The sequence below is a fragment of the Echinops telfairi genome, unplaced genomic scaffold (assembly GCF_000313985.2).
Source record: "Echinops telfairi isolate 266 unplaced genomic scaffold, ASM31398v2 ScPeMD7_23;HRSCAF=83, whole genome shotgun sequence".
NCBI classification, from domain to species: Eukaryota; Metazoa; Chordata; class Mammalia; order Afrosoricida; family Tenrecidae; genus Echinops; species Echinops telfairi.
In genome coordinates, this window is record NW_022103920.1 from 58,440,750 (window position 1) to 58,461,573 (window position 20,824).

Here is a 20,824-nt window from a genome sequence, read left to right on the forward strand (position 1 = left end):
TCAGTGAAAAGTTAACACAGCAGGTTGTTAGGTTCCCACTGAACAATGCTTATACAGAATTTCTCCATGAACTTTTTGAAACCCATATGTATATATGCACTTAACCTGTGTAACCACTCATTTTTCATTATTGCTGTAAAATTATGTTATACACAGCATTTACCAAAATTGTTCCTATTCTTATGCACATTTTAGTGTCTTCATTTACCTCGCTTGAGTTATATAGATTCCCCCATATTGCTTATTGCCCCTTGCATCAACATAAATAACGAATGGTAACCATCAAAGAATAGCCCTTTCTCTAGATATATAGCCAGTCTTTACTTTTTATAAAAGTGAGATCATTTGTCCGTATGTCCTCCAGATTCATCATATTAGGTTTTGCTGACTCCTCATGATTCTTGATGGTTGCTTATATTGCATCTTATGTATGTACCACAGGTTGTTTTCCACTCATCTGTTGCTGCGCACTTAGTTTGCTTTCATCTTTTTGCTATTGTGAATCCTGATACAGTGAGCACAGTTGTGTATACGTCTATTGTGTGTCTATTTGTGTCACTGCTTGTGCATCTCTAGGCAATATTTACACCTAGGAATTGGATTGCTGGATCATAAGGTACTTCTACTTTTAGCTTTTTGAAGAAGTACCAAACCATTTTCCTTAGTGCTTATACCATTTTACAATCCCATCAGTGAGTATTCCAAATTTAACACTGTAAGAGTGGGCTAGGTTTTTGCAGGGGGATTTATGTTTCATAAATTAGTTTAAAAATAAAGTATATGCTATGTTTGGTGATTTTTCTAAAGATAGTTTTGCTAAAATTTCAAATTTTTGTTTGTTTTATGTTTGGTATTAATGCCATCAGTATATAGGATAGTGTGATTATATTTTCATTTATTTTTTCAGTTAAGTTCATGAGATACCTGTATATATGTACAGTTTCATGTAAGTATAATAGAATATATAACAGTAGATTGTTGGTTCGTGTGTGTGTGTGTTTTCAATTTTAAAACATTTTTTTTTCATGGTTAATCACAATCATTTCTAGAAATTCCCCTGCCGCGTACATTGTTCCCCCAACACCCTTACTCTCCTTATCTCCCACCCCCACCCCATACAGTAAATTGTTATGGAATGTGTTCAGTTTGTCTTTATCATTATTTAAAAGGAATACATTCAAATTAAATAATATACATGAATTTAAGAATAGCACTGCTGCCTGCACAGCCACTGTTGGTAGCTCTTTAATAACTCCAGTGAGTTTTCTTTTTTGGGAAGATAGTTTAAAAGTTGTGTTGAAAGTAAATTTTTATAACTTTTAATAAAGGTAAATGTTTGTTGGTTCTATCATTTAACTGCCTGCCTAAATAAACATGCACAATTTATTTGCCTAAATAAATTTTACGTAAAAATACATGAAGACTTTATTGTGATTATTGCTCAATAATGGGATTATAGGTTTTAAGTTCTAATGCTTTTTTGGAATATGTGGAATTTGAAAACCTTACAGTATGATGATACTGTCATTATAGTGTGGCGCTTTTGTTTTGGAATGGTCCAGCACAAGATCTCCAGGCTGCACTCTCCAGCTGAAAAGAGTTAGCAAAAGAGGAGTTTGAAATCTCTAGCAGTGGAACATAGGACTACCTTTCTCGCTTCCATAATCCAGTTGAAACTGAGAAATTTTTAAATTAATAATTTCACATGCTTGATTATATGCATTTAAATATTTCCTAAGAATATAACAGCTCATTTAACTTTTTCTTTTTTTTCAAAGCCACATGAAGGATTAAGGCCTCAGGATCTTCGCAGATTGAAAGATATGCTTATTGTGGAAACTGCAGACATGCTTCAGGCTCCACTATTTACTGCTGAAGCTTTACTTCGAGCTCATGGTAATGAAACCAATGTCATATTTCTCGATAATATTAGGGCATTTACACTTTTCAGAATGAAAAGATAGCTACTTTAGTATTGTATTGTAAAAGAAAGTAGTTTGTTAAACAAGCCTGAGTTGTTTTTTGTGCAGTGATTATTGCAATACACCTCACCCTCATAACATGTTTTATGTTGAAGTATAAGTCATAAAACTTGAGCTACTAAGTCTACTTATACAATGTTTGATTTTAGAAACGATAGTGTTAGAAGTTAGGTTCCACAGTTCTAGTTTTGACAATTTTGGCTCAATCCATTCGAGTATAAAATTGTAGTCATTCAATTAAATTTTCTTTCTTTTGTGTGAAATTTGTCTCCATGAAATTCACAAAGTACAATTTTTGAATCAATTAAGAATTCTCTTTTGAGGGTTTTGAGAACACAAACAACTTTTCTTAAGTATTCCTTTAAATGCAGCATGGTGCAAATTCTCTGACTCCTAAGATAGCCATTCTGGAAGTTGCCACATGCTGAATTGGACCCTCTCCTTGCATACTTGATATTTTTTTACAAAACATTTTTTCCAAGAAAAACATATTTTCTGGTTTTAAAAAGAAAAAGGTAAGTAGATATTCTATTCATTTGGAGATTCTGTATATTTTATCCTCATGTCTTTGCCTACACCAAAACAATGCCAACTTTGAAATTTTGTATATAATCTTTTGACTTGTAGAAGAAAACTACAAACTCCACATTGGTTATTCCATGATTATCACTATTAATAATTCGATGTAGAACTTTCCAGAACCACAAGTTTCAGTATTGGTATTTCACAGAATTCTACATTTGGCATTATTTTCCTGCTTTGTGTATCCTACCCATTGCTGTTGACTTTATCTGGACTCATGGAAACCCTCCGTCTCTGTAGGACAGGATAGAACTGCTTCATAGAGTTTCAAAGGCTGTAAATCCATATGAAAGCAGACTGCCACATCGTTCTCCCACAAAAGCTGGTGAATTCTAGCAGCTAGTAGACCTCTAGAGCCTAGGTTTCTCTGCCTGGACTGTCCATCTCACCATTTCTTTACCTTACCCACTGTTACTTCTCATTAGAAATCTCCTCTTCCGAGAAACCTTTTCTGATTGTCTTCCTAGGTCTACATTGAGATCCTTTCTGTCTTTTCTTATGCAATATCTGACATATATTAACCCCATAGAAAATACTGAGAGTGAATAGATATTATACTTGAAATATTACAGTGTTATGTTTTCTGAAAATCCACCTTTTTTGTTATAAAATTATGTTCCTGCTATTCAGCTGAGGAAATAGCTTGGGTGCCACATCTGAACTCTTTGGAATATAGAGTGGACGGAGAATCCAACTTCACATATGCCCAAGGATGATGTCTATGACTCAGAGGTCACTCATGCCTCCACTCTCCATTCTTTTTTTTTTTCCATTAAATAATCATTTTATTAGGGGCTCATACAACTCATCACAATCTGTACATATGTCATTTGTGTCCAGCACATCAGTCCATATGTTGACTTCATCATTCTTACAACACCTGCTTTCCACTTGAGCCCTTGGTGTCAGCTCATTTTTCCCCTCCCTCCCTGCTCCCCCCTCCCCGTCCATTCTTCTTTATCCTATTTTAATACGACTATCCCTCCCACAACACTTTGCTTCTCAGCTGAGTTTGATAATCCATTGTAATGGCCACATAGACTCACACAGACAATGCAAGTATGGTGGTTTATCAAGGAAGTTAGCAGTTTATCACAAGTCAGGATCAGAAAACATTGTAAAGATACCACTTTGCTGCCCCTCCCTCCAGAAGAATTTATTTGAGAGGACAGCACTGAAGCTGCAGCTTGGGGAGAGGGGCATGTACAATTAGAGCAAAAGGGAGCACTTAAGGGGAGGACGAGAGAGTGGAGCACATCCTGACCCACCAGGTCTGGAGAACGACATATCCGCTCTGAACAGCTAATGGGCAGAGTGGACAATATGGCTGATCCCACCACGAGACATGCCGCCCCGTGATGGCCCTGGGCTCTAAGGGGGACAACACTGGAGACTCAGTGTCGGGACTGGCCCAGACTGACCCTGAGACACCGAGGCAAACCACTAAAAGCGTGCGGCAGAGCAGAGAGCCCCCGAGGGAGTACAAAGGACAGACTCTGGGGCCAGAGCATGGTACCCCATCGGTCCTGACTAAAGGACACGCCTCGAGATAAAAAATCAGACCTTGATCTATTTACAGGTTTTTCTTTCTGTTTAAAACTTTTTTCTTTTAATTAATTTATTCTGCTATGGGTAATTGGTTACTTTTTTTGTTGCCATCGCTGTGTGTTCTCACTGATCGCCTATCTTGCTGTGGCTTGGTTTTTTATGCATATTGTTATCTCTACAGATCTATCTAGATAAGATAGACTGGATGAACACTCTGGAGGAGAAAACAACGGGACCAATGGTTCCAGGGGGACACGGGAGAGGGGGAGGTGGTGGTAAGGAGGTGGTGCTGACCAACCCAGGGACAGAGGAGCAACAAGGGATCCAAAATCAGTGGCAAGGAGGGTGTGAGAGGCCTGGTAGGGATTCACCAAGGGCAATATAACCGAGAGAAATCACTGAAACCCAAATGAAGGCTGACCATGATAGTGGGACAAGAGGAAAGTAAAAGGAAATAGAGGAAAGAACTAGGTGACAAAGGGTATTTATAGACGTTTTAAGACTAGAATGTACATATGTAAATATATTTATATAAGAGTGTGGGGAAACAGATCTACGTGCATATATTTATAGGTTTAGCATTAAGGCAGCAGATGGATATTGGGCCTCCACTCAAGCACTTACTTAATGCAAGAACCAGTTCTATTAAATTTGGCATTCCAGGATGCACACCTTCCCAACACAATTGCTGAAGAAAATGTGAACATAAGCAAATGTGGTGAAGAAAACTGATGGTGCCCGGCTACCAAAAGATATAACGTCTGGGGTCTTAAAGGTTTGAAGACAAACAAGCGGCCATCTAGCTCAGAAGCCACAAAGCCCACATGGAAGAAGCACACCAGCCTGTCTGACCACGAGGTGTAGAAGGGATCAGTTAACAGACATCAAAGAACAAAATCATATCAGTGGGTGCCCGCTTTACTGACAAAACCACTGAAGACACAAGTGTGCATAAGCAAATGTGGTGAAAAGAGCTACTGGTGCCCAGCTATCAAAAGATATAGCTTCTGGGATCTTAAAGGCTTGAAGATAAACAAGCAGCCATCTAGCTGAGAAGCATCAAAGCCCACATGGAAGCAGCACACCAGCCTGTCTGATCACGAGGTTTAGAACGGACCAGTTATCAGACATCAAAAAAAAAATTATCAGTGGGTGCTCACCTTTCTGACACGATCACTGAAGACAAATGTGTGCATAAGCAAAGGTGGTGAAGAAAGCTGATGGTGCCTGGCTATCAAAAGATACAGCGTCTGGGGTCTTAAATGCTTGAAGATAAACAAGCGGCCAAATAGCTCAGAAGCAACAAAGTCCACATGGAAGAAGTACACCAGCCTGTGTGACCACTGTCGAAGGGATCAGTTATCAAGCATCAAAGAACAAAAAATCATATCATTGTAAAGGTGGGTGAGTGCAGAGTGGAGACTCAAAGCTCACTGGTAGGCAACTGGACACCCTCTTACTGAAGGGGTTTGGGTAGGAGACAAGCCAATTAGGGTGCAGGGTAGCAACGATGAAACATATAACTTTCCTCTAGTTCTTAAATGCTTCCTCCACCCCACCGCCCCACTATCATGATCCCAAACCTTACAAATCTGGCTAGACCAGAGAATGTACATTGGTACAGATAACAACTGGAAACACAGGGAATCCAGGACAGATGACTCCTTCAGGATCAGTGATGAGAGGGCTGATGCCTTGAGGGTGAAGCGAATGTGGGGTAGAAAAGGGAACCGATTACAAGAATCTAGGTATTGCCTCCTCCCTGGGGGATGGACAGCAGAGAAGAGGGCAGGGGGAGATGTTGGACGTGTAACTTATGACAAAACTAATAATTTATGAATTATGAAGGGTTCATGAGGGAGGGGGGAAATGAGCAACTGATATTAAGGGCTAAAGTGAAAGGCAAAATGTTTTGAGAATGATGAGGGCAATAAATGTACCTATGTGCTTGACACGATGTATGTATGGATTGTGATAAGAATTGTACAAGCCCTCCCCAAAAAAAGAATCGTATTAGCCCCCAGTAAAATAATAATAATAAAAAAAGATGCAGCACTTCTCAGCCATGCCAGCAGGCATATCTCTCTCTGTTCTTCAGCCTCTCAGCTATGTGTGACTCGGCCTCTGTTCTGCTACAGCAAATGTTTCAAAGCTCTTTTAGAGCTGATACATGCCCCAAAGTTACTCCACTCTGAAAGCCAGCTTCCTGCCTGAAGGCACTCCGCTTTACTCATTCTGGAGGCCAGGAATCCATCACTCTTGTCTAACAGTCTCAGCATGACTCCTCTGCTCTGTCTCCTGGTCTCAGAACTGCAGACTCTGGTGCTTCTGCCCCTTCAAAACAGATTAACAAGCACAGTTTGTTAATGGCTCTTCTCTCTTGATGTCATGGGATTCCTCTGTTGCTGCTTCTGAGATGGCTCATTTTTTAACCAGCAGAATGATAATAATGATCAATCCCCTATTTTGAGACCTCTATATATTATTTGCATGCACCTGCCCAGACTCTGGATGGGAGTTATAAATACTATGGGTAGAAGAGCCATAGCAAGTAATTCCACTTCACTAAATCATCTTTATCAATGTTCAAGTATATCATAAAAAAAAAAAATTTAGACCTATGTTAAAAAAAATCAGATGTATAAATCCAGAAGAGCTTTTAAAATTATCTAATTTGGAGTCAAAATATTTACTTTTTACACAGTAACAATGCTTAGGTGTCATAATACAACTTGGAGAGAAATAGAAATATCTTCAATTATGTTTCTGTAGGGCAAGGATCTCGAGCATCAAAAGACAGATGCTTGCCCTTTGCTTAAGCTTTTAAATACCAAGTGTACAATTAAATATACAGTAATGCTGAGCTGGCAGAAAAGTAGAAGCTATTCATAAATGGAGAACCATTGCATTGAAGTCTGTATTAGTTACTGTAAGCTGGTTGCTGAAACCAAAGTACTAGTCCAAAGCATTTCTTGGTAAGGAGTACACCAAGTCCTCTGTTCCACTCAGGCATTTGCTGACCTTAACTGACTAAGACTTTTCCCTCTTAAAGTAGCTTCCAAGATTATCTGATGGATTATCTCTGTTGCAGCCATCCAGTGAAAAGGAAAAGAGCATAGGAGAATATGTGTGGAAGTTTTTAATAGATCCTTCTTGAGTGTGCCGTACATTTCTTCTGCACATACTCCACTGCCCAGAACTTAGCCACATAACCACATCTAGTGCCTGTTTGTATAAAGGTAGCCATCTCTACTACAAATACGCACAGCGACATATTAACATGCCTCATATTTTTTTGTTACTTTTTCATTTTGAAAGACTTTTTAAAATAGGTTTAGAGAAAAAACATGCAACACGTACAAAATTCCCACTTGGCTCTTCTCTTTATACATTACTTCTACTATTAACCTATTTCCTTCTATGAAACATTTGTTATAAAGAACTACTGATAATATAATTATTAACCGAAGGGTTTACTTTTCGTGTTATATAGTCCTGAGTTTTGACAAAACTTAATGTCATGGATCTACTGTGACAGTATCCTACAGAATAGATTTACTGTCCTAAAAATGACCCGTACTCTGCTGTTGATCCCTTGTGCATCCTGATCCCTGGTGACCACTGATCTTTTTGCTATCTTAATAGTTGAGTATTTTTCAGAATGTCCTATTGGAATATCATTTGAAATCATACTGAATGTAGCTTTTTCTGATTGGTTTCTATTAGTATTTAAGGCACTTCTGGGTTTTTTTTAATATTATATTTTAGGTGAAAGTTCACTTAGTAGATTCTGATTTGACAGTGTCTATGCAGATTGTAGTAACATTAGTTAACATTTTTCATAATGTATCAATTTTCTCTTGTAATTTTGTTTTGGGTATTCCTTTTCCACTACTCTAGCTTCCCCTTACCTTCTCATCTTTGCTTTAGAGTACATGTTGACTTTTTTTATCCCATATAGATGATTTTTTAGTAGAGTACCATAATTATGGGTAATATTTTTTATTTCTTGTGTCACTCTGTCACTATAACAGGTGGGTGGTTTGGGTTGAAGGCTTAAAGAGTATCTTAGGGAGGCGGTTGCGGTGAATTCTTTTATATCAGCTGGTCCATTTAGTCTTTTTGTTTTTAAGAATTTGAATTCTCTTCTACTTTTTTCCCCTACTCTACTCAGGACCATCTATTGTGAACCATTTTCTGAGAGTTGGTACTTGTAGCTGGCCATTATTTCACTCTTCTGGTCTCAGATAGAGGAGTCTGTGACTTGCGTAGGCTTTTAGCCATATAGACTTGATTCTTCTCAGAGATTTTGGTTTATTCTTGCTCCTGACAAATTGAGACCAATAGTTTTTTTCTTAGATGGCCACTTGTAAACTTTGTAGACCCTAGATGTTACTCACTGTAAGAACATGAAGTTTATCAACTCTATTATGTCAATTGATTAAGTTTCAAAGATCCTAAGCCTTCAAAGTTAGAGAACCAAGCCTGCAAATTATTCAAATGTGTCCAAGAAATAACTGTAATGTTATCTTCTTCAGCTACGAGGGAGCTTATAAAGTTTGTGGAAATTTTTCATTATTTTTCATTGCATTTTCCACAAACTCTTTTGTACCTGCTCATGTACAGCTATACTTACTCATATATTTGGATACTTCCATCTATGCAGACATGTGCACACACCTGTACTTATCTGTGTTAAGTACTGGACCACTAACTGAAAGGTCAGTGGTTTGGACCCACTAACTCCTCTGAGGAAGAAAGATGAGGTGGTCTGTAAATATTTACAGCCTTAAAACCTTAAGAGAGCAGTTCTAATATATTCTATAAGGTCACTGAGTTGGAATCAACTGAACAGCAGTGAGTTTGGTTTGTTTGGTATCTACCAACATTCAGCTATTTCCAGAGGTAGCATATGATCAAGAACTAATATCTAAGGACGAAGTCCAAGCTGCACTGGACTTCTGTGAAAAACAAGGAATTAATAGACTATCAACTGAAATGTGTCAGTAAGCTGATAAAGCACTAGAAGCACTCAATTGCCTATGCCAAGAAATTTGAAAGACAGCTACTGGGTCAGCTGATTGACTGGAAGAGATCTATATTTGTACCCATTCCAATGAAAAGTGACCCAATAAAATGTAGAGATTGTAAAAAACTATTATTAATATATGTAAGTAAAATTTTACTGAAGATTTTTCAATAACAGTTGCATTGACCAAGAACTGTCAGAAATTCAAGGTGGATTCAGATGAGCATGTGGAACAAGGGATATTACTGCTCATGCCCGATGGATTATGGGTGAGAGCAGAGAATACAAGATGTTTACTTATATTTAACTGCCTATGAAAAGACATTTGAATGTGTAGATTATAACAAACTATGAATAGCGTTGAGAAGAATAGGAATTTCCAGAACACTTGGAACACTTGCATGGTCCTCATGCAAACCAACAGGTACTCCTTTGAACAGAGCAAGAGAATACTGTAGTCTAAAATCAAGAAAGGTGTGCATAAGTATTGTTTTCTTTCATCTCACTTATTCAATCTGTATGCTGAGAAAATAACTCAAGAAACTGGAGTACCTGAAGAAAAATGTGGCATCAGAACAGGAGGAAAACTTATTAACAACCTGCAGTGCAGTAGGAGCTCTGGTGGCATATGCATTGGGCTGTGATCCACACAGTCATCTGCTCAAAGCCACCAGCCACTCCTTGAGAAAAAGATGGGGCTTTCTACTCCTGTAAACCGCTAAAGTCATAGAAACTCACAGGTGCAGGTTTCCCCTATCTTATACAGTCACTATAAGTTAGCATCGACTCGATGGCTGTGAGTTTGGTTTGTTTTTTTGGCAATGCAGACAGCCTTGCTTGATGAAAGCTAGGAAGACTTGAGTCACTTGTGGCTGAAGATAAAGGTCAGTAGTCTTCAGTGTGGGTTGCATCTCAATGTGAAGAAAACCAAAATGGATTAGTAGATTAACATTATGTTAAACTTAGATCTGCAGTCAATGTTTATGGAAGCAGTAGAGAAGAAATCAAATGCATTTGGGTAATCTCTGCACAAGACTTTTAAAAAAAATCATTTTATTGGGGGCTCGTACAACTTGTATCACAATCCATATATCAGTTGAATCAGGCATGTTAGTACAAATGTTGCCTTCATTCTCTTCTAGACATTTACTTTCTATTGAGCCCTTGGTACCACCTTTTTTTCCCTCCCCTCCCGCACACTTATAACCCCCCAATAGATTGTACATTTTTATTATTTGCATTTCTCACACCAACTGCTGTCTCCCTTCCCCCATGTTTTCTGTTGTTCTTTCCCCTGTAGAGGGGTATATGCTTATGTGTCAATCATTGTGATCAGTTCCCCCTTTGTCCCTTCCTCTCCCCCTTTTCCCCCTACCCTTCTGGCATCACCATTCCCACTCCTGGATTCTGTGTGTCGTGAGCTCCCATCCCTTTCTATACCTGTGGACATGTTCCGGTTTAGTCTGAACTGGGAAGCAGCACTGGGGTCATGGTAGTAGGGGGTGAGGAAGCCTCAAGGAACCAGAGGAATATAGTGTGCTTCATCGATGCTTTACTGCACCCTAGTGACTCATCCCCTCCCTGTGGGCCCTCTGTGGAGAGATTGTTTCACTATCTACAGATGGGCTTTGGATCTCCATTCCAGCCCCCCTTGTTCTCAACAATATGTTTTTATTTGTTATGTGTCTGCTGGTGCCTATTACCCAGTCCCTATGACTCCTCATGATCGCACCGACAGTGGGCTTCTTCCATGTGAGTTGTTGCTTGTGTAACTTCATGCCTTTAAGACCCCAGACGCTATATCTTTTAATCAGCAGGCACCATTCGCCCTCTTCACTACATTTGCTTATGCACCTGTTTTGTCATCAGCGATTGTGTCGGGAGGGTGAACATCTCAGACTGCCAATTGGTTAGAACAAATTGTTCTTGTACTAAAACTTCTTTAAAAGTGTTGAAGAGCAAGGATGTGACTTTGAAGAATAAGGTGCACCTGACCCAAGCCATGAGATTTTCAGTAACCACATGTGCATGTGGTAGTTGGACAGTGAATAAGGAAGACCAAAGAAGAGTCAGTGTACTTGAATTACAGTTTTTGTAAAGACTATTAGAATACTGATTGCCAGAACAACAAACAAATCTGTCTTGGAAGAAGCAAAGCCAGGATGCTCCTTAGAAGCCAGGATGACAAAACTTGATTTCATGTACTTTTGACATGTTATCAGGAGAAACTAATCCCTGGAAAAGGACATCATGCTTGGTAGCGCTACATGGAAGACATCAATAAAAGAGGAAGACCTTCAGTGAGATGGATTACTAGTCGCTACAGCTAAGGACTCAAACATAACAGCAATTGTGAGGATGGCACAAATCCTCTGTTGTGCATAAAATATGAGTCAGAACTGACTCAAAGCACCTACCAACAATCCCTTTATACTAATGTGCTTGTATACATACATACTACATGACTATACATTTGGTTTTTGGTCATTGTTGGTATTGTTACAAGATTATAAATGTTAGATTTTTAATACAATCATCTTTTTCTCTTTGAGTGCTTCTTTTTGATATCATTTACTTTGATCAATCTGTGCTCACAATACTCACATTCAATACTACTTTTTCTATTGCGAAAGGTAACAAACATCTCCAATATGTAGTCTGATTTCCTTCACCCCACCCCCACCTATTAACCACCAAACATTGGTCCCTTTGTATACAAGGAGGCTTTAAAAACTTTGTGGGAAATTTCATTATTTGTTAATTCCATTTTTTCGTGAACCTTTTGAAGTCCTTCATAAATCTTTTTGTCTTTTTTTTTTTTTTAGTAGCTGAGAATTTTATTGCAAACCAGATTTCTTATTTTGATAATTATAGTAACTACATTAATAATTGCTATCATTGTTTTTTTATTTTAATCATTTTACTAGGGGCTCATACAACTCTTATCACAATCCATAAAAGTAGAATCATATAATATTTGCCCTTATGTTACTGACTTATTTCACTTGGCATTGTATGCTTCAAGTACATTCATGCTATAAAATATATTTCACACTCATTTAATGATTACATAATATTATTTACCAGTATAAGTACTACATTTTACCTATTCATCCATTGATGGGTACATAGGTTTTCTTTTTGCTATCAGAATAATGATATAATGGTGTACATGTGTATGTGTATGTTCATGCCGGTTCTATTAGGTCTCTAGAATAGATAAGTAGAAGAATGGTTTGATCATAAGTAGTGCTGTTTCTTTTTTTTTGAGGAACCTCCATACTGTTTTCAATATTGTGTGTATGTATGATAACTCTTTGTTACACTACTATGCAGAATCTAAGGTTAATGTTACCAGTAATGTTGCTGCAATTAAAAGGAGCATTTTCATCTCTTGTTTTATTTGTATATTGTACCCTCTGTATTATTAGATAACCAGTTATAATTCTATTATTTCATTGATATTTTCCTAAATTTTTTCATGTAATATTTCCCTACATACTTGTATAGATTCCTAATAAAGATTAATCTCTTTGAATTTTCTTACATAGAATATTTCTAATGTATAACTTTTTAATAATTAGTAAAAAATTTGTTCCAAATTTCATTGTCCCCATTAACTCATCAAGTAGAGGCTAATAGAAGTGTTCAGTTAGACATTATTTAATATTGGTTAAGTCATATCATTGGCATTTGATAATCAAATAATTTATAGAGATAAATGATGAGGAAAATACACAGTGCACAAAGCCTCAGTGTATTCCAATTGTCCTTAAAGCCAGGACAAAAATCTGTTTTAGAGCTATTAAAGTAAACTATTTGGAAGATTTATAGATTGTATCCTTGGTAACACTCCTTCAGCTTTACACAGGAAAATAGATTTGAGACTTATACTATCTGTTGTCCTATTGAGTCCCAAAGTAATGAAGTTGATCTAGATTAAGCAGAAGGCAGAAGTATTGGGCAGTGTTTGCTAAGTGGTAATTAAATTTTAAGGATTATGTTGGGAATGCAGAGGTCATTTTCTACATCCTTAGTAATGTTACCTAATAAGAAATAAACTTTACAAAATATGAAACCAGGGATAATTTGCTTGTGCTTACAGTAAACTTACATTAACATATTTTTAAAAACTCTTTTAGAAGCCCTTTCTTTTCTATCGATATTTAGACAGTGATGGTCCTCATCTTTTCTTTTCACACTATAAGTTCCTCTGTCTGTCCTATACAGTCACTGTGAATTGGAATTGACTCACTGTTAGTGAGCGAGAAAATCTGAGCTTCTTGCCCATGTGTATCACTACCTGTTGGAAAGTTGTCTAAAATATGTCAAAAGTACCTTAAATTCATCATGTTTAAAACTAAACCATGCTCCTCCACCTCAACTTGGGTCTCTGGTAGTCTCTTATTTCCATGGATGACAGCACTGGCCAACCTGTATTTAAGTCAGGAATTTAGGATGCCAGCTTTGAAATTTCCCTCTTTCTCACACCTTGTATCTTTTTGACAGTTTCATCAACTAAATCTTAAATTTCTACCTTTCTGTTGTCTCTGTTGCCTAATCCTTCCTGCCTTTATGTCTCACTTTGCTTTTCTGCTTTTCAGATTATTAGAATTCTCTTTTTAAGTCTTATCACGAGAACCTGTCTTTCAATTCCAACTTTTCACTGACTTCTTATCACTCCCACACTAAAGATAGAACTATATTTTAAAGTCTTGTGTGGCCTAATCCCTGCCTGTTTCTCTAGCTCATCACACAGTATTTCTCCTCTGCTCTTCATGCTCCAACTACATTCACCTTTTTCATTTCACAAGAGGACCACCTCCGCTCCTGCACAAGGCCTTTGAACATGCTGTGTGCCATCTATGCCCTGTCTCTTTCACCTAGCTAATTTAATACCCACTTATCCTTCAGGAACTGCTCCACACCATTTCCCCAGAGTCCCTCTTTAGACCTTCCTGGTACCGGTTCTTTCCTACTTGAACCTTCTGAAAGTGGTCATTTTTGTGTGTGTGTTTCCCTTATTAATGTGTTTTTCTTTACTAGACTAAGTTGCATGAAGGTAGGGATTATGCTGCCTGACAGTACTTAGCACATAAAAGGCATTCAATAAATGTTTCTTAAATAAATAATATGTTAGAATCAAAGCAGAAATTACAGTTAAAAATACTAACAATAGGTAAAACTAAAGCTTAGATGTTAAAAAATCTATGATCTCAATTTTTTAAACAAAAAGTAATATAATGAAAACCTTAGACAATCACGTTACACTTAGAAAATTACTTTGATTTTCTGTATCCTACTTTTTTGATAAGATGTACTACATTTTTGCCCAATGTTGAAGCATTTTGTTGTAATTTACTCACAAAACTTCCTTAATATTTTTTCTGTAGTTTTAAGGCCATTCCTATTTTTAATGACTGCATACATGCATTTATTGTTGATCTAATGTAATTTTTAAATTCAATGTTTCGACAGGGTTGAACATTTTTGGTACTAATATCTATTACAGTAGCAACAATCATCAGGAATATTGACGTGTTTCCTTTTGTATAATACTTTAAATCTTTGTAACCTGTTTGGCATGTTTTAAATTTTCCATTTGATTTTTTTTGCATTGTTTACTTACCATTGATTTGAGAATATATCATAAGCTTTGATTATGCAATTAATATAAGAAAATTATTTTGGACATGCTTACTAAACCAACTTATAATGTTTTTATATAAGATTTCTGAGACTAAATCTTTACAGTAGCTGACAACCTCATCTTCCTTTGGAAGAGAAGGTGAAAGGTTTAAAACACCAGGATTCTGCAGGTAGTTGCCCAGTGCCTAGCCCACAGTGCACCAGTGATCACAAGGTGTTGATGGGATCAGGTATCAGGCATCAAAGAACAAAAATCATATCACTGTGAATGAGGAAGAGTGCGGAGTGGGGACCCAACGCCCATCTGTAGGCAACTGGACATCCCCTTACAGAAGGATCGTGGGGAGGAGACAAGCCAGTCTGGGTGCAGTGTAGCAACGATGAAACATACAACTTTCCTCTAGTTCCTAAATGCTTCCCCCAGCCCCACTATCATGAACCTAGTTCTACCTTACAAATCTGACTAGACCTGAGGATGTACATGGGTACAGATAAGAACTGGAAACACAGGAATCCAGGACATATAAACCCCTCAGGACCAATAATGAGAGTAGCGGTACCAGGAGAGTTAGGGGAAGATTGGGTAGAAAGGGGGAACTGATCACAAGGATCTACATATAACCCCTCCCTGGGTGACAGACAAAAGAAAAGTGGGTGAAGGGAGACATCGGACCCTGTAAGACATAAAAAAAAAATTATCAATTATCAAGGTTTCGTGAGGGAGGGAAGGTGGGAGAGGGAGGGAAAGATGAGCTAATACCAATAGCTCAAGTAGAAAGCAAATGTTTTGAGAAGGATGTCAACAAATGAGCAAATATGCGTGACATGGATGGATGGATGGAAAAGTGGGTGAAGGGAGATATCGGACACTGTTAAGACATAAAAAAATAATTTATCAATAATCAAGGGTTCGTGAGGGAGGAAGGGTGGGAGAGGGAGGGGGGAAATGAGCTAATACCAAGAGCTCAAGTAGAAAGCAAATGTTTTGAGAAGGATGATGGCAACAAATGAACAAATGTGCTTGACACGGATGGATGGATGGATGGATGGATGGATGGATGGATGGATGGATGGATAGTGATAAGCATTGTGCAAGCCCCCAATAAAATGATTTTTTAAAGAAAAAAAAAAGAGGGCCAGCAAGGACAAGGGAGTCCATTGGTGAGCTGTGGCACAACGGGCACACGATGACCCGAGATCATTCTTCTGTTGTTAATATCAACTCACAGCAACTACCTGTATCCAGCACCTCATCGAGGCTCAAATAAACGTTAAAGGAATGAATACATCTAGGATTTGATCTGAAAGACTGAAGAAAACTAAGTATAGGAGTAACAAAAAAAGAAAATTTTAAGATTAATTTGGTAGCCATATATAAAACAAACTGAAGTGAACAAAGCCTAGAGGAAGAAACTCAGATAGGTGGTAAGGTGATGTGGACCTGGTTTTGTGGGTAGTGATGTTGGAAGGGAAAGAAATGATAAAATTTGATAGTTTGTGAACAAAAATAAAGAAGATTGTCCTATAGGGTCACTGAGGGTCAAGATTGATTAGATGACCGTGAATTTTGTTTTGGGTGTATAGGATACAAGATTTCAAAGGATTTTAACATTCATCCAAGCTCCCTTCTCACAAAGTATTAACCAAAAGGTCAGGGTAGAACTACCCCTGTGGGTTTCCAAGACAAACTCTTTACAAGAATAGAAAGCCTCCTCTTTCTCCTGCAAAGCGGCTGGTGGTTTTGAACTGCTGACCTTGAAGTTAACAGCCGTCCAACTCCTAACCACTATACCAGTAGGGCAACAAAGTATCCAAAGTTTCTTTTGATGACCGGTCCCTCCAAAATGCCGACAGTAAATGGGGAGTCCACATGACAACCACAAAGACAGATTGCACTCGGTGAACTATCTGAACAGAGCCATTGTGTTCGTGTGAAAAATGACACGCCACTTCAATGCTAGACTCGGCTCTTTTTACCCCCACCCCACAGAGGAACTGAATTCGTAATGATCAAGCCAAAACCTGAACAGGTATCTCTTGACTAACAGCATGCACTATAAAACAGCTGACCATGGAATTTGGGGTGACTCACTGGCCCACAGAGAAATCAAACATTAGCATTTTTCTCTCACCAACTCAGAGAGAAACTATTACTGAAAGGAAACATGAGTTTAAATTTTGACAGGATCCAGAGGGCTTTTGAAAAAAAACAAAAAGAAGGTGGAAGAGAATCCCACTGGATGGATAGAAATGTTAACCAGGGGCTTCAAAAAGTTTGAGGAAAATAATCCATTATATTTTAATTTCCTTTTTCCAATAACATTTTGAAGTCTCCTTGTATATATGAACATATATACATATCTTTAAAACGCATATACATAGTGCAGGACAATGAATTACTTAATATGGCTCTTCTAACCAGAGTCTTTGTTACTTCCTCTAGATGACTGTTTCCTAATGGGTCTGGGAAGAAGGAAAGGGAAGATAGTGATAGGATTACATGATTCCTCTGTGAGTGAGTGGGAAGCAGGTTAACTGATTGCCAGCCTGCCAGGTATAACACTAGCCATCTCAGAAGCAGGAAGGGGAGGGTTCACTACTAGCAGGTGAGAATCATGGAGAGTGGAGCGTGTCCTTTAGACTCTGGCATTACTGCATATTGGTCCGGAGACAGCTGTGACACCAGAGGAGCAGCAGGAGACAGAGTGGTGGACCACCTAGACCACGGATCAAGTAAAGCTGAGTGTCTTCAGGTAGGAGGTTGGTTTGTGGAGTGCGAGGTCTCTACCTGTTTCATTGGGAGCGCTAGGTTTGTTGACTCACTGTGCTGGAGCTGAGTGTCTTTGGGTTGAGCTTTATGGTGGAGTGATATGCCCTTTGGGCATGTAGTGGCAGCCCTAAACAGCTTTGTAACACTGCATGAGCAGAACAAAGAGGCTAATGGGCCAACTGGCTGAGAGGCCAAAGACCAGAGAGAGGCCTGCCTGTGGACATGGCTGAGAAGGTGCTGTCCTGTCTGAAAAAAATTGTATCTTGAGCTTTTATAAACTGTTATTGTCCTTAATCAACACCATAATCATGAGAATTGTCTATGAGTTCTGTGTGGCCACTGCAAGGGATTACTGAAACCAAACCTCAGCCCAAAGGCACTCAGCTCCTGCTCAATGACTCAGTCATGAATGAGTAAACCCAGCGACAGAAATTAAGTGCCCAGGGGCACTCTGCTCCACAAGCCAGTCTCCTGCCCCAAAGCACTCAGCTTTACTTGCTCTTTGGGCTGGGAGGTCCCCTGCTCTGTCTCATGCTCTGGCTCCAGTTCTGCTGCAGCTACTCTTCTGATGTCACGACTAATTCCTGGATCAAGGTGGTTCACTGCACAGGGGTCTCAGGTCCAGAGGACATGCTCCATTCGTGGCTCTCGCTGGTAGTGAGAGCCCCTCTCCTACTCTGAGAGGCTTATTTATATGCAGCACGATGGCAATCTCAATAAATTCTGTTATGTAGCACTCAACTGAATCCTATTAGAATTTTCACCCACATCCTAACATCAGGAAGAACTCACACTTGTTTGGTGTGAGTTAACAGAGCTTATGACGAGAAGCGTCCCATTAAATAATTTGCTATGTGCAGCTACCAACACATAGAGAATTATGCAATAGAGTTACTTCCTGATTTGCACATGATGAAATACATATTATTTGGCAATAATTTTGAAATAGTAAAATAGATTACTAGAAGGAAAATTGAATATGACTTTTTGGGTTTTTTTCTGTAGTTTTCATACTAAAAATGTCTGTTGATTTTTATGGTTCTAAAAATATTATATCACATATTTAAAAGAAAACCCAACTGACACAGGAGCATTAACATTGTTCTTAATAAGATCATTCCACATACACTAATACATGATTTATAAAATTAATATACAATATAAAGCTTTCCAGATGAAAATATGGTTATATATCTTCCAATTACATAAATATGTATGTTTTTTCTACTGTTGATTATTTGTGCCATGTTTTTGTTGCTCTAAATTATATAATTAATATCCTCAGATTATATATTATTATGTATTTATTAATTTCTTAGGGTAACATCTTTGCATTGAAATTACAAGCTTAAACAATATGCTTTTAATTAAGACTGCATTTATTAATTATAAAGTAACCCTCGTAGCATTGGGAGTTAAGCATTAGGCTTCTACCCACAAAGTTGGTGGTTCAAGCCCACTAGCCACTCCGTGGGGAAAAGATGAGACTTCCCTATAAAGTAATCGGATCTCTGGTGGTGTAGTAAATTATGCATTAGGCTGCCAACCACAGAGTGAGCAGTTTGAAATTACCAGCCACTTCATGGGAGAAAGATGGAGCTTTTACTCGTATAAAGTGGTATCGTCTTGGAACCCCATGGGCGCAGTTCTACCCTGTCCTATAGGGTTTTTGTGAGCGCGAATGGTCACCATGCAGTGAGCTTTATGTGCCCCCCCCACCACCACCCCCGCCAAGAATTAATAGTCTAAAAATATTTTTCTCTGTTCTATAGAGTCATTATTAGTTAGAATTGACTTGGTAACTGGGTTTGTTTTGTTTTTTAATTTTCTTATTTGTAAGTGAGGTTTAATATATTTGTATATGTTTACTGGAGATTTGTTATTTCTTTTTTGTGATTTACCATTCATATCTGTTGTACTTTTTTCTATTTAGGCCAAAAACTTGTTATTTTGTATATTCATGAACATTCACTTTGAAGTATTTTCCAATTTCTCTTTTTTTTGTACATTGGTTGTTAGAAGGATGTGGTTTTAGGGAGATTTTTCTGTGTAGCTTACTAGTAATAATTTTTCACTCATTTACATTATAAGATTTCAATCTATTGACATTTGTTGCTAGTTACCAGGGGTGGGAGAGAAAGGAAGCAAAGGGGAAGTAGAGAAGAAAAATGAAATTTGTTGAGATTTGTTTAATGGCTTTACTTTTTGTCTTTTTTGATGACTGTACTTATCCATTTGGAAATAATACATTCTGTAGTTTTTCGGTGTGGAATTCTATAAATGTAGATTAAGTTTGATTTTATTGTAGAGTGTCTGATTTCATTATCTAGCTGTTCTATTATTTATTGAGAGAAATGTTGAAATCTCCATATATAAATGTGAATTTGTATCTCTCCCTCTTAATATTGTCAGTTTTATGAAGTTTGAAGCCCTGGCAGTAGGCTCATACACCTTTAGGATCTATTTCTTTTGTCATCATGAAATTGCCCTTTATTTTTATTATCAGACTGCCTTTATTGATATTTGTATTAACACCTCCAGCCTTCTTTTGATGACTGTTGACATGTCTTATAGATAGCAATTACTACTGTGCTTGAGTGCTCTCTAATGCCTTCAGGTTGGTGTGATGTATATTTTGTCCAACATTTATAATTATTATCTGTGGAAGCACTGGGATGACAGGAACTTCACTATTACCATAAATAAAATTCTGTGTATTTATTCAACGTTTCCCTTATGGTTTTCATTGACTTAACCAAGAAGCTATTCATAGCATCTGTAACTAATTGTAATCTTATCTCCACCTTTCCCTTATACTTTACTTATATTACCTCGTGCATTTATGTTGTTAGAAATGCTTATCTTTTTCTTGGCCTAAATGGAAATGAATTCTATTAGTCAGCAGTTTATTCCTTGTTGTGTACCATGCAAAGGGGCTTTGAGAAAGCCAAGAGGAAAAATTACCTAGAGCTCAGAATCATTTGGGCAGCAAGTTGATTCTTTCAGTACATCAGTAACTAAATGATAATTGAAACCCTGAGAATGCCTCTTGTATTTTACATTAAGAAATAGGTTATTCATTTGACACAGGTTTTCTATCTCATATTAAAGAAGTATCCTTTTTTAGTGTTTAAAAGTTATTTGTAAAATTCAGGAATAATGTTTTACTTTTTCTAAATCTCAAAAAAGTGAAAGCTTTTTTTTAATATATTTATATTATAAAAATTATCCTACCTAATACTACATTGTTCTTTTATTCCAGAT

The 20,824-nt window shown here is 37.7% G+C and overlaps 1 protein-coding gene across 1 annotated transcript in view; it reads left to right on the top strand.

Moving 5' to 3' along the window:
• The window catches only part of ANKIB1 (ankyrin repeat and IBR domain containing 1), a 184,243-nt gene that overhangs the window by 102,233 nt on the left and 61,186 nt on the right, over positions 1 to 20,824 (top strand). Inside the window, 1 exon segment of the mRNA XM_045288798.1 lies at positions 1,779 to 1,896. Coding sequence (XP_045144733.1) covers positions 1,779 to 1,896 — 118 coding nt within the window.